This window comes from Poecile atricapillus, chromosome 13 (assembly GCF_030490865.1).
Source record: "Poecile atricapillus isolate bPoeAtr1 chromosome 13, bPoeAtr1.hap1, whole genome shotgun sequence".
NCBI classification, from domain to species: Eukaryota; Metazoa; Chordata; class Aves; order Passeriformes; family Paridae; genus Poecile; species Poecile atricapillus.
This window is the reverse complement of record NC_081261.1, coordinates 15,916,297-15,931,505: the sequence shown is the minus strand read 5'-3', so window position 1 is coordinate 15,931,505 and position 15,209 is coordinate 15,916,297. Positions and strand designations below refer to the sequence as shown.

Below are 15,209 nucleotides of genomic sequence, written 5' to 3'. Positions count from 1 at the left end.
AAATGTATTTCCAACCGAGTAAAGCATCAGCACGTACCAATTCCAAAAACTTACAACTCCATCAGCAACATCCTAACTCCATGCTCTAAACATAATCGACAGAGCAGAAATCCTCTCAGAAGGGTGAAATAGCTCAGGGAACCTGAACTCTCTCATCTTTATGTGTCAGTGGAGTATTTTCTGTAAGTTTTATCTCCTAAGTGTAGCTGGACAATGAAGATCAAGGTCTTGGTTATTATTTTTAGGCAGGTAGAAACTCACAGTATGGCAACACAATGTTCCCATTGCTGATGGAGACGAGCAGCTGCAGGACACAGCAGAATCAAACAACCCTGACACAACTGAAGACAAGATAAAAGCGTTGCACCATTGTTCTGGTAAGGCACAGTTCATCTCATAACATGTTCCCAGGCTCCCGCCTCATCTACTGATATAAATACATCAGAGCCTCTTCTGGACACAACTACAGCACTTGCTGCTGCCCTGCCCTGTAGGCCAGGCAGTAACATAAACCAGGTAATTTCACAGATTACCGAGTTGCTGGTTCTACCACAGGAAGAATCAACGATCCATGCACCCAGAGGTAAAAAAACAATACAAAAGGACATTACAAAACACTAAAAAAGTCTATGTAGATCCCTCGACAGGTATTTTTAATGACACCTGTTGCTATTCTAACTGTTGTCTTGATTTACTTCTAGGTCTCTATTGTCAGACTTGTGTTCAAGGATCACTGCTCAAAATTTCAGGGAAGCAGAGCTGAAAAAGCAAACATGTTTTTTTCCATCCTCTCAAATCCCCGCTGGCTTGCCAGCGTTTCTGTACCCGTTTCTATGAAGGCAGAAACAAATGAAACCTGAAGCCTCACGGCTTTCTCTCAAAGTAAAATTCACCTTGAGAGACTACAAGACAGGGAATCACAGTGACAGCAAGAGGCACAGACTCTGAAATAAAAGAGCATTATTTGGCAGCATGGCTTTCACTCACAATTGCCAACACACCTCCTGATAAAGTCAAGCTAAATCCCTCTGTGGAAATTGGGAGTTTCAAGCATCATCACTCTTCATATTCATGTGATTATGATAAGGCAAGCACACAATGAGACAAAATAAAAAAACAAACCTGTTTATTTTAAAAAGTGTTCTCAAGGAAGGGAAAAATTAAATTAAATTAAGTAAACACAGATAATGTTAAAATCCCACAACATCCTAGAAATTCAATGCCTATGACTGCTGGGAACATGGACTACCCAAGTCAGAAACCAAACTGAGGTGCTTCTACAAATACGTTAATCCACCAAAAACAACTCCTTTACCAATATGTGTTGCTCAGTCTGTCACTACAGCTGCACATTATGACATCTACTTCAGTTCGTGTTCTTCTGCAATTAAGTACCTTACATTAGAAAGTGTATTTCAATCACGCATAAAAGGGGGAAATGTGAAATACACATATTTTTCATGGTCATAGTAATTCTGTACTACTTTGCAAACAAATATATGCCATGCATGCTGAAGAAACAAGAACATTCTATATGGATTCTGTTTCAGAGGTGAATCAAAAAGGAGCACAGACTTCTGAGTAAGAAAAGACTGGAAACCAACAACTTAGAGCAGTCAAAAGCAAGAAATTCTTTAGAACTTCCCCACCTGTAAGACAGGGAAATGTGGGCAAATGAAGATGCTCCATTCAAAATTAAAGACTGAAAGAGGCACTCAGAGTTGTGATTAACAGCACAGATGGAAGAAAACCAGACCTGATAACACCAACAAGATAAGGTAATCACTGCAGCTGGGCAGAGACCTTTACCAAGAATTGTTCCATTTAATAACTCATGAGGGGATCTCAGAAATTCACGGACAGTGATGTACCAAAGATTACAGGAGATATCATCCTACGGAGCACAGATCAAATACAGCTCTGCTGAAAGGAACTGCAGAAAGAGTTGACGACTCTGAAGACCTAGGTAGGAAACTGGCAAAATATTTTCCATGAAGGGAACTACAAGGCTGAGTGGACAAGAGAAAGATGTTGTTTCAACACAGACTCTGACTGATTCTGAAACAGCCACTGAAGGCTATAAAATTATAGAATAGAGAAGAAAGTGACACATATATGACCACTATTCTCAGTGCCATCAAAAAAGGCAAGACTCACGAGACGCTGCAAGACAAACATGCTGTATGTCATTCAACTTTACACAGAGCACACCAAAATTTAAATATTTTTCAGTGCTCCCCTTCTAAGCACGGTAAGTGGAACAGAGACCAGAGTGGCATAAAAAAACCTGCTGTGATGTAACACATTACAGAGCATGAAGAAGAGGGATAATGAAACCGGCAGTCAAAGGGTAAACGACGATGGACCACGGACCGCCCCTGCGTGAGGAGGGCGGAGTCCGGCTCCAGACAGAAACTGTCAAGGGGAAGGGTAAGAGGGGGCAGAGCGAGAAAGGCAGTGCCACTGACCGTGTCGAGGAGAGCGGACGGCTCCGGCTGCGTGTCCTTGGCCGCGGGGCCAGGCGGCGGCGGCGGAGGGAAGTTGGGGCTAAAAACCATGAGGTCGCTCTTGCCCGCGCCGTCCGCCACGCACAGGCTGCGGCTGTGGCGCTGCGAGTACGACCAGCTGCCCACTTCGCTGGCGCACACCAGCGTCGTGGGCCCGGGCCCCGACAGCACGGCCGCCCGCGGCGCCCAGCGCGACGCCCCGTACAGCACCACGGCCAGCAGGAACAGGCTCGACACGGCGCAGATCGCCACCACCAGCCACACGTTCGTCGCCGCGCTCGCCGCCCCGGGACCCAGCTCCGCGCCCGCACCCGCCGCCCGCGACAACGACAAAGACGACAAAGACGACAAAGACGACGAAGATCCCGCAGCCAGCGCCGCCTCGGCCGCCTCCACCAGCGACACGCTGAGCGTGGCCGTGGCCGAGCGCGCCGGCTCGCCGTGGTCGCGCACGACGATCAGCAGCCTCTGGCGAGGGCCGTCCGCCTCGTCCAGCGCCCGCGCCGTGCTCACCTCGCCGCTGTAGAGCCCCACGCGGAACGGGCCCTTGCCCCGCGGCTCCCACAGCTCGTAGCGCAGCCACGCGTTGTAGCCCGAGTCGGCGTCCACGGCGCGGATCTTCGCCACCACCTGCCCCGCCGGCGCCCCCCACGCCGCCCACGCCCACAGCGTGCCCGAGCCCGACACCGCCCCCGCCGCCGCCGCCGCCCCCAGCTCCGCCGCCTCGCCCGCCACGCCGCCCGCCTCCGCTGCCGAGCCCGCGGGCGGCAGCAGCGCCGGAGCGTTGTCGTTCTCGTCCAGCACGAACAGCTGCACCGTGGCGTTGCCGCACAGCGGCGGCTCCCCCGCGTCCACCGCGCGCACCTCGAACTGCAGCACCTGCAGCTCCTCGTAGTCCAAGGGCTGCAGCGCCCACACGCGCCCGCTCTCCGCGTCCACCGACACGTAGCTCGACGCCGGCCGCCACCCGCCGCCCGCCGCCCCCGACGCCGACACCGCCGCCGCGCCGCCCTCCCACACCGAGTAGCTCACGCGCCCGTTGCCCGCCTCGTCCGGGTCCCGCGCCCACAGCCGCGCCAGCTCCGCGCCCGCCGCGTTGTTCTCCCGCGCCAGCACCGTGTACACGGCCTGCGCGAACGCCGGCGCGTTGTCGTTCACGTCCGACACCGGCACCCGCAGCCCGCGGCTGGCGCGCAGCGGCGGCGCCCCGCCGTCCTCCGCACGCACCTCCACCTCGTACTCCGACACCCGCTCCCGGTCCAGCGCCTCGCGCAGCACCAGCGAGTACGAGCCCGCGAACGTCGCCTCCAGACCGAACGGCGACGCCGGCCACACCCAGCACCGCACACGACCGTTCGCCCCCGAGTCTCGGTCCGACACGCTCAGCAGGGCCACCACCGTCCCCAACGACGCGTCCTCCGACACCGGCACCGACAGCGACGTCACCCACACCTCCGGCGCGTTGTCGTTCACGTCCAGCACCTCCAGCTCCACGCTGCAGTGACCTGACAGCGGGGGTGTCCCTTTATCTGTCGCTTCGATTTGCAATTCGTGTAAACGGACGTTTTCGAAATCCAGGGCACCCATGAGTCTGACCTCGCCCGTCTTGGTGTCAATGGTAAAGAGTTCTTTATTACCGATGGGACTTGACCTCAAGATGCTATAAAAAAACTCTTTATTGCTTCCTTCGTCCGGATCCGTGGCATTCACACGCACTACAAGTGTCCCCTCTGTAGCATTCTCCGGTAGCTGCACTTTATACACCGACTGGTTGAATTGAGGCGCGTTGTCATTCGCATCCAGCACCGAAATCACCAGCTCCATTGTCCCTGTCAGAGACGGCCGGCCCCCGTCACTCGCTGTCAGCACCAACCGGTGAACGGGAATCGTCTCCCGGTCTAAAGGCTTTGCGAGCACCAGAAACAGAGACTTCCTGTTTTCATCAGACGATTTAACATCGAGTGTAAAATGCTCGCTGGGACTGAGAGTGTAGGTGAGCTGGGCATTCGCTCCGATATCCGCATCTGACGCGCCCTCCAGTGGGATACGAAACCCAGGAGGGGAGTTCTCCGACAAACTGAGGTTTTTTCGGGCGGCGGGGAAGACGGGGGCATTGTCGTTGATGTCGGTGACCTCCAGCTCCACATGGAACACGCGCAGCGGCCGCTCCACCAGCACCTCCAGGCGCAGCGCGCACGGCGCGCTCTTGCCGCACAGCTCCTCCCGGTCCAGCCGCGAGCTCAGCACCAGCGCGCCGCTCGCCCCGCTCACCTCCACGCTCGCCCGCCGGCCCTGCGCCACCAGCCGCAGCCGCCGCGCCTCCGCCTCGCCCGCCTCCAGGCCCAGGTCCTGCGCCAGACGGCCCAGCACCGTCCCGGCCTTCGCTTCCTCCGGCACCGAGTAGCGCACCTGCCCGCCCGACACCGCCCAGGCCGCCTGCAGCACCAGCACCCGCACCAACGCGCACCGCCGCTCGCCCATCCCTGCCGCCGCCGCCGCCGCCGCCGCCGCTCTGCCTGCCGGCCCCGGCACGGGCCCCGCACGGCTCCCCGCCGCCGCCCGGACGCAGCGGCTCTGCTGCCCGGCCCGCGCCGCCCCCCCGCGCTCACAGCCGGGCTCTCCGCCGCACCGGGGCGGAGCCGCCCACACGCCGTTCCTGAGCCTGCAGCGACACCGTGCGCTGCTCCGCCGCCTCACACGCTCACACACAGCGCCGGAGCCTCCGCTCTGTCATCGCCATTTCCTCTGCTTTTTCTCTTCCAACCGTTCTCGTCCTTCATGTTAGACTTTCTGTTCCCTCTTCTTTACCTCTTCTCGTAACTCCCAAGAAGCCTCCGGAGCCAGACAGCAGAAAAACCAAGCCAAATCCACGAACGCGACTTACGTTGCAGTAGGATCGGATCGCTGAATATTCTAATTAAGGTGGAGTCTATTGAAGACCAGCTTCTCCCAGCCATTAAAGGTAAGGTCGTTGCGTACTGCTCATCTCCTTTGCTGTTGTTTTCCTCGTCATCTTCTATTCTTAATTACCTTCCTGTGTCATTCCTTCATAGCACCTTCTGTCTTTCTTTCTCTTCTCTCATTCCTTTTATGTCCTCCTTTCTTGCTCTCCTCCCTTTATGTGTACAGTGACAGTATCTGTGACATATCAGTAAACTTGTCCTCCTTCCCTTCTTCACTGTCCTCATGCACACACATACTCTCTTCTCTCTTTGTTTCTTCTCCATTTCTGTGATCAATGTATTTTTCCATGTGATTACATCACCGTCCCCATGAAGCACGAACACGCCATTGGTAACAATTCTCATTCCTCTCCATTGTTGTCTTCCATCTCTCCACTCAAGGAACAAACTTCATGCTCACTTCAAGTCTATGCCAGACAGACAAAGTACTCCTTCACCTCACCTTCTGCAAGGAAACCACACTCTTCAGGCCCATCCTCTTAAGGGAGAGAATTCACAGCCCTCTGAAACACAGGCCAAATCCCTTGGTAATTTGACATTAGCACAAACAACCCAGGGGAATCTTCTTCAGGGACTCAAACCCATCATGGCCCAGCACACCAATCCTTCTTGAATGCTGAAAATCTATGGAGCAACCACAGCTCCCAAACACTCTTCATGTACCTCGATGAAGAACTATTCTTCAGGCCTCATTTGCCAGCTTCATGATGAATGTAAATTTCCAGCTTCGTGTTTCAAGCAGGCCAGCACAGTCAGAAACACAGAGCAAGAACATCCATCCCCAGGGGCGTTTCTCCCCGTGGAATGCCTTGCATAGCCTGATCCACAGAGTAAAGGCAATAAAGTCATTTTATCTGTGTCATTTTCTCCGAGAACACACCCCCGACTCTCAACATATCCACTCTGAGAAATGTGTTAGGGTCTCTTCTTCGTCTGTGCTTCCTATTATTTGCTCATACTGTGTCTGGAAGCAGCAAGATAGGAATGGGAGGAGGCAGTGGTGCTCTGCTGATCCAGCAAAGGAATCAGAACTTTCCAGACTGGAAGGCACCCATAATGATCATCTAGTCCAAGTCCAAATTCAGGCACATTTGGTCAATCCAAAATGACGATAACATGACTAAAGACATATAAAGGCACAACTGTTTTTCAGACTCATCTTCTTTAGGTAGCAGCAACTTACCTGAAGCATCCCTGTCTCCTTCTTCAGAAAATATTTACTTTCAAGTGACAGAATTGATTCTGAGGCATATTTTTTTTAATGTTATCAGAGATTTCTGGGGAAGATGAATAGGGAGAAATGACCCACATTCTGCAGAAGCCTCTAAATCACTGAACAGAGCACAATGCTTCTTCATGCACTTTTATCGCATGGGAAATAGGAGGGACCCTGCAAATCTAAGGACATTCTCTCAACGTCAACCTCAGCTTAGAAGACTGGATAATCCATCCCTCATACCAATGCTCAGCTGCTGGAAACTCTGCTACCTGACAGCTGCCAAAATTCAACAGCCTGCATTTCATCCACTGTTACCAACACATTGTGAATGCAAAAGAAGAAAAAAATATAAAACATGGAATTTTTTGGTGAAAGGAGAGAAGAAAATTAGAAGGTCCCATTCCACCATACCAAAATGCCAGGTCTGGAAAGTTCATGGTTATGGACAAAACCTTTTCAAATCTACGTCAAGACAAGGGCAGAGATGTAAACAAGGAGAGTTTCAAGGAAGGCTGACCAAGCAAGACTGAAATTTGGAAAAGCTCTGTTTCACCAACACCATATTTTCCAAAGCAAGTGATCCGAGTTGTGTATGGTAGATGTCCTCATATCTGTCAGGAAGAGCATGGAGAATACCGAGGATACACAGGACTTCAGAAGGACCTGAGAGGATCCCAGAAAAGCAACCCTGAGTGACAGGTATCTTCACGAGGTTTTCCAGGGGAATCCTCTATACCAAGCTCTGCGAAATGAATCTCCAGCTAAGCAGCTGGAGCTTTTCTTTTTTCTTCCCTGGTGATGGTGCTTATGCTACACAGCATCTCCATTCCCTCAGTGAAGAAACTTCCCCACTCAAAGTCACCCTCCCCTTGACCAAGCAATACTCTCTGCCACTTGGAGGATTACAGCAGCAGCAGCCAAGCTGCCCCACCAAAACTGCTTGCCTCAGCAAGAAAGCCCACTCTGAGCATGAGCCAGGCCTTTGCACATCCCCACCTTCCCTAACAATCGGCACAAAGAACTTATGAAGGGATGCAAAGCCACAGAATGTCTGTCAGGCTCCATAAAATTCACCCTCAATGTTCTGTGCTTTTTCAGAAATCTCAGATGGAAACACCACAAAGGTACACATTAGAGATGTTGTTTAAAATTCTGTGATCAGAGTGACAGCTCTGATCCTGGTTCAGATTAATTTTGTTTTGAGAGAACCAAACCTGCAGCTTTTGCTGAAGCACAAGCACAGTCACAAAATAAACTGTGGGGGAGAATTTCTGTGATAGCATCAGAGCTGGGCTGCTCTGGAAGGTTTAGTGTGGTTGTGCAGGTATCAGGGTTGAGCATGACAAGGGGACACTGCATTTCTATGAGGCTGATCCTGCAAGTGCTCAAGTTGGAGAAATGTGGCACACACAGATTATACCTTCCTCTTCATCACATCCTCTTGCAAATCCCACTTGAGAAGCAGCAAGGAACCATCAAGGCAAAATCAACAGCTGAGGAAGCTACTATAGATGTCCACCCCTACACAAGGACTCCAGCAAGCTGAAGTCCTACCCTCCCACAATGCCTTCTCAAAATAAAAGGTACATGGTTCATCAAACAATATTCAGTATTGTGCTTCTTCTTACCAGCACATTTTGAACAGTAACGATGTATCAGCATAAATCTCTTTCTGTTTTGGGAAAACTTCATAACCTCAAAGGACATTTTGGCCATTTCAACACCACACAGTATCTCAAAATCAACAAGACCTCCAACTCCAGAACCCCAGAGCCTTGCAAAGGATCCCAGGCAGAAGCACTTTGTGCCCATCCTGCCTCACAGCTTTCTCTAGTTATCCTTCATTGCTCACTCGGGGACATGAGTTCTCACGACAACCACATCATCACTCACTCTTGTCATAATATACAGCCATGGCCTTCCCAATGAATCCCATCTTCCTTGGGCAAGTCTTCCCTCTGTTCAAGGTCATATCAGGAAATATCTGGGCCTTTCTCTGTCACTGCCACACTCACTTTAATAAGCACGCTTATTCCATTACTTCCCTTTACAGGAAGGAAAAATTACACAAGGAAAAAGATGATAGTGAAAGTTCTTACTGCCTTTCCTACTTTCTTAATGACTCTGATGATAGAACCTAAATGCAGAATTGTTGTTTCCACAGGGAGCAAAAAATTTGAAGTCCCAAGTGTAATTTTGTGTCACATCTATGGCAAGGACAATGAAAGAGAACAGTTTTCAATAATAATCCAGACCTAACACCAAGATGGTCAGGAGCCAGCAAAGGCATTAAGTCAGTACAAAGTGACTGGGGGACAGTCACCACCACGGCTTGTCTTGTGTTCCTGCATCAACCTGACATTGAAACCCTTCATACAGAAAAATTAGTAAGTTGCTCCCAAAGCTGGCACCTCGAGGCACCTCTCACTTCAATAGGAGTGATTTCATTCTAGGTTACAAAACCTGCCCAGCACACCAAGACTCAGCTGCAGATGGCAAGAGCTCCGGGGAGACATAATAGGCTATTACTGATTCCACACACCAAAAACTACAAAATCAGGGAAGGACGGGGCCAAAGATGGAAATGTTCCTTTAATATCCTTAAACACCCCCTGCCGTCAGGCTACGGGGATGGAGCCTCGCTACAAGAAAGAACTCCCCAGGGAGCAGGAGGAACGCGCAGAGGAGAAAAGAGGCATCGGATGAAAGAGCGAGAACCGAGCAAGGCAGTGCCACTGACCGTGTCGAGGAGAGCGGACGGCTCCGGCTGCGTGTCCTTGGCCCCGGGGCCAGGCGGCGGCGGCGGCGGAGGGAAGTTGGGGCTGAAAACCATGAGGTCGCTCTTGCCCGCGCCGTCCGCCACGCACAGGCTGCGGCTGTGGCGCTGCGAGTACGACCAGCTGCCCACTTCGCTGGCGCACACCAGCGTCGTGGGCCCGGGCCCCGACAGCACGGCCGCCCGCGGCGCCCAGCGCGACGCCCCGTACAGCACCACGGCCAGCAGGAACAGGCTCGACACGGCGCAGATCGCCACCACCAGCCACACGTTCGTCGCCGCGCTCGCCGCCCCGGGACCCAGCTCCGCGCCCGCACCCGCCGCCCGCGACAATGACAAAGACGACAAAGACGAGGAGGATCCCGCGGCCAGCGCCGCCTCGGCCGCCTCCACCAGCGACACGCTGAGCGTGGCCGTGGCCGAGCGCGCCGGCTCGCCGTGGTCGCGCACGACGATCAGCAGCCTCTGGCGAGGGCCGTCCGCCTCGTCCAGCGCCCGCGCCGTGCTCACCTCGCCGCTGTAGAGCCCCACGCGGAACGGGCCCTTGCCCCGCGGCTCCCACAGCTCGTAGCGCAGCCACGCGTTGTAGCCCGAGTCGGCGTCCACGGCGCGGATCTTCGCCACCACCTTCCCCGCCGGCGCCCCCCACGCCGCCCACGCCCACAGCGTGCCCGAGCCCGACACCGCCCCCGCCGCCGCCGCCGCCCCCAGCTCCGCCGCCTCGCCCGCCACGCCGCCCGCCTCCGCTGCCGAGCCCGCGGGCGGCAGCAGCGCCGGAGCGTTGTCGTTCTCGTCCAGCACGAACAGCTGCACCGTGGCGTTGCCGCACAGCGGCGGCTCCCCCGCGTCCACCGCGCGCACCTCGAACTGCAGCACCTGCAGCTCCTCGTAGTCCAAGGGCTGCAGCGCCCACACGCGCCCGCTCTCCGCGTCCACCGACACGTAGCTCGACGCCGGCCGCCACCCGCCGCCCGCCGCCCCCGACGCCGACACCGCCGCCGCGCCGCCCTCCCACACCGAGTAGCTCACGCGCCCGTTGCCCGCCTCGTCCGGGTCCCGCGCCCACAGCCGCGCCAGCTCCGCGCCCGCCGCGTTGTTCTCCCGCGCCAGCACCGTGTACACGGCCTGCGCGAACGCCGGCGCGTTGTCGTTCACGTCCGACACCGGCACCCGCAGCCCGCGGCTGGCGCGCAGCGGCGGCGCCCCGCCGTCCTCCGCACGCACCTCCACCTCGTACTCCGACACCCGCTCCCGGTCCAGCGCCTCGCGCAGCACCAGCGAGTACGAGCCCGCGAACGTCGCCTCCAGACCGAACGGCGACGCCGGCCACACCCAGCACCTCACACGACCGTTCGCCCCCGAGTCCCGGTCCGACACGCTCAGCAGGGCCACCACCGTCCCCAACGACGCGTCCTCCGGCACCGGCACCGACAGCGACGTCACCCACACCTCCGGCGCGTTGTCGTTCACATCCAGCACCTCCAGCACCACGCTGCAATGACCCGATAAGGGGGGTGTCCCTCTATCTCTCGCTTCGATCTCCAGGTCATATGACTGAATGTCCTCGAAATCCAGTTTGCCAGCAGTCCACATTTCCCCGGACTTTTCGTCAATTCTGAAAAGATCCTGAATTTTGGAAGAAATCGTGTCACTAAAAGAATAATATATTTCTCTATTTGTTCCCTCATCTTTGTCTGTCGCTGTTAGCTGGAAAAACAGAGTTCCCGGAGGTGTATTTTCCGGCAGCTGCACTTTATAAACCGACTGGTTGAACTGGGGTGCGTTGTCATTTGCGTCCAGCACCGTGATCACCAGCTCCATGGTGCCTGTCAGAGACGGCCGGCCCCCGTCACTCGCTGTCAACACCAACCGGTGAACGGGAATTGTCTCCCGGTCCAGAGATTTTGCTAATACAAGTAGTATAGAGATTTTATTTTCGTCTTTGGATTTTACTTCCAAGCTAAAATGCTCGCTGGGACTGAGTGTATAGGTGAGCTGAGCGTTCGCTCCGATATCCGCATCTGACGCGCCCTCCAGAGGGAAACGAGTCCCCGGCAGAGTGGTCAGCTCCGCGATGCTGAGGTTTCTGCTGGCAGCGGGGAAGACGGGGGCATTGTCGTTGATGTCGGTGACCTCCAGCTCCACATGGAACACGCGCAGCGGCCGCTCCACCAGCACCTCCAGGCGCAGCGCGCACGGCGCGCTCTTGCCGCACAGCTCCTCCCGGTCCAGCCGCGAGCTCAGCACCAGCGCGCCGCTCGCCCCGCTCACCCCCACGCTCGCCCGCCGGCCCTGCGCCACCAGCCGCAGCCGCCGCGCCTCCGCCTCGCCCGCCTCCAGGCCCAGGTCCTGCGCCAGACGGCCCAGCACCGTCCCGGCCTTCGCTTCCTCCGGCACCGAGTAGCGCACCTGCCCGCCCGACACCGCCCAGGCCGCCTGCAGCACCAGCACCCGCACCAACGCGCACCGCCGCTCGCCCATCCCTGCCGCCGCCGCCGCCGCCGCCGCCGCTCTGCCTGCCGGCCCCGGCACGGGCCCCGCACGGCTCCCCGCCGCCGCCCGGACGCAGCGGCTCTGCTGCCCGGCCCGCGCCGCCCCCCCGCGCTCACAGCCGGGCTCTCCGCCGCACCGGGGCGGAGCCGCCCACACGCCGTTCCTGAGCCTGCAGCGACACCGTGCGCTGCTCCGCCGCCCCACACGCTCACACACAGCGCCCGCGCCTCCGCTCCGTAATGATCTTCTCTGCCGTCTCTTCTTACAGTGCTCCTTTGGTATTTTTTCCCTTGGATCTTTGCAGCTGCTCTCTTCTTTACCCCTTCTGCTATTCCTCCAGTCACCTCCGGCACCGCACTGCAAAGAAAAGTTTTTGGATTCACCAACTCAAATTTCGTGGCATCAGCACTTGAATGCAGTATTCTACCGAGGCAGAGGCTTTTGACAACCAGCTCCAGCCACCGATTTGAGGCAACGTCCGTGAGTAATCCTGTTTATAAATTTCTTCTCTTTGCCATCTTCCATTCGTAATTACCTCCCTGGGCCATTCTTTTGTAGCATCTTTCTGGTTTTCTTCCCCTTCCACTTTTCCTTCCTTATTTCTTTCCTTTGTTGTCTTTTTGTGTATAGTGGCAATGTCGGTGACATAACAGTAAATTGATTTATACTTTGTCTCTTTCACTCTTTTTCTACTACTTTCTTCTTTCCTTCTCTTTCTCTAGATCCACCTTTCTTTCCTTCATTGCACTCTGCTTCCTTTCAATTTTCTTCCATTTCCATCCTCTGTTCACTTTTCCCTTACCAGGAAGGGAATTGTCTTACCGTCTGTTCAACATTCTTGACATGGTGTTGGGACACATTCCTTGGAAAAAGCTCTCCTTCCTCTTTCCTTCTGACTTCAAGGAAATGTTCAGAGAAAGCATGGCAGCATGATCCAAATTTCAAAAAGCTTCTCATTGACAAACAATATTCCACATCAAAGCCACGTATTTTATAATTAAAGGCACACAGGGCAGATGTGTTTACAAGCAGCAATACCAGAAGGAACAACAGTACCCCCAGTTATGCAGAACTTCTGGACACCCTGCTGGGATTCCAGAAGAGCAGCACTGTGTGCTGGGATCCTCCTCACGATATTCTACTGTAACCCTGTATCTACACCCTGTGAACTGGGATCCCCACAGTTAAGCAGACACTCCCTATTCCCTCCCCAAGACTTATTCAATTCCCCCACGCCTCCATACCTGGCAAAAAGAATACATAAAACGCTGAAAATCCATTCTGTGACTCTTTGACTTTTCCCTCATGCCAGGATGCTTTGAGTTTTTTCAGCAGTAGCTGATACAAACCGAGTTCTTAAAGGTTCTGTGATTAGAGTCGTGAACAATACTGATTCCAATTCCCATTTATCTCCTTCTTCAAGAGGTCACACCAAAAGCACAAGTGAACTCTAAAAGTTAACTGGGTGAGAGAATTTCAAGAATAGGACACCAGAGCTGGGCTGCTCTGTAGATGTGGAGCTTTGGAGTGTCCATCCAGACACCAGAATGAGCCCTGTGTGATAACAGGACACACCACCTCCACCCAAACTGATCATGCAGGAGAACATGTAGGGGAAGAAAAACACAACTAGATTACACCCACCCCCTCAACTGCCATTAAAAATCCTCTCTGAAGAGCACCACAGATGCCTTCACACTAAGAGCTGTGGAAGCTGGAACAAATGCCCTACAATACACATGGAAAGCAGTTTGTAGTGCTGCTTCCCGCAACAACTTTCCCAAAGCGGCAGCAAAAATGTTCATCAGTCTGAATGTTACCAATTCTTTTCCAACACATTCCCTGTGTCAGGCCAGAGACAGCACAAGGAACTGTCTCTGATGGGAGATATTCATAACCCCAAAGGACTCTGTGGCCATTTCAATACCATCTAGTAGCTCAAGATACAGGAGGTCTGCAACACCAGACACTTGGAACTTGGAAAAGGATCCTGGGCAGAAATACTCTGGGCCCATCCTGCCTCCTGCTTTCCTCTAAGCATCCTCCATTCCCCAGCCCAAAACAATTATTGTCCAGAAAAGAATGCAATTCCCATTCCTGTCCTCCTTTGATATCACACATTGTCTTACAAATGATTGCAGGTTCCCTCAGAGGAGGCTACGCAGTGCTCAAGGTCACCTCTCACACCAGGACATGGCCAGGGCCTACTCAGTGTCACTGCCACATTCACCTCTGTGACAAGGCACAATTTCCATTCCTATCTCAGAGGTCAATTACACTTTTGCTTACCCTGCCCAGCAAAGAGAGCACTCTGAAATCCACACAGATGGCATCACATACATGGTCTGGCAAACTCTGCAGCTGTACCTTGAGCTCTGGTACAGACACCTGAGATCAATATTTACTGCAGCAGTCATGGGCAGGACGGCTCTCATGGCAATGGACATTGATGTCGTGCTGAGAGAGACCAAGCAACACGGTGATGAACACACCAATCCAGTGCCTGTGTACTGGGTACAAGAAATTGGTCGGAAGATTTTTTCGTTGTAATCATTGTTCAGATGAGGATTTACAAGGATCTTGTAACAATGTCCCGAATGTAAATGTTGAAAAAAACATACCAAAAGAATGTCAGTGGCCACCAAACCACTTGTCCAGACAGGAGAGCAAATTATAACTACAGCTGACAAATACTGGGTGGGAAACAAAACATGACAAGGCCCCAAACCCTTCCTGGTTTCCATAATGACTTAAGGACAGAAGTCCTAATGGTCACCTTGCCTTGAATCTCTTCTGGATGACAAATGACAGAACATGAGGCCAGAGAAGAAACTACAAGTGATACCACCACGGTCAGCAGCCAGCAAAGGTAATGATGAGATACACAACACCTGTAGGACAGTCACCAGCACAGCTTATCATGCACACATTTAGCAAACTCAGGGAAAACCTACACAACCAGAAAGCAGGAGCACTGTCTCCAAAACTGAAACTTCGAAGCATCACGGAATGCTATATGAGAGCATGATAGGAAATTATTGCTCTATTGCAGTCAGGAACCATTAAAATCTAGGGCAGAACAATTGCTATCCACAGCAGCAAAATTCCAGGTGCTACCCAAGGGGTTACTGCGAGAATCCCTACAAGGACAAGGCAGCACAAATCGAGGTGCAATTAACACACTTAAGCACCCATCGCCCTCAGACTGCGGGGGCGGAGCCAGGCTCATAGCGGAACCAGATTAGGAAACC

The 15,209-nt window shown here is 53.7% G+C and overlaps 1 protein-coding gene across 4 annotated transcripts in view; it reads right to left on the bottom strand.

Moving 5' to 3' along the window:
* The window catches only part of LOC131584098 (protocadherin alpha-C2-like), a 105,816-nt gene that overhangs the window by 84,998 nt on the left and 5,609 nt on the right, over nucleotides 1-15,209 (bottom strand). The window contains exon 1 of one of the 4 annotated variants that reach the window (XM_058848868.1): nucleotides 9,430-15,134. The exons of 1 other annotated variant lie outside the window; for it this stretch is intronic. In XM_058848868.1, the coding sequence (XP_058704851.1) occupies nucleotides 9,430-11,946 (2,517 nt within the window). In that variant the 5' untranslated portion in view covers nucleotides 11,947-15,134. Of the gene's footprint in view, nucleotides 1-2,468; nucleotides 6,730-9,429; nucleotides 15,135-15,209 lie in introns of those variants that run through there. 2 more of the 4 variants (XM_058848866.1, XM_058848872.1) reach the window with 2 other exon arrangements.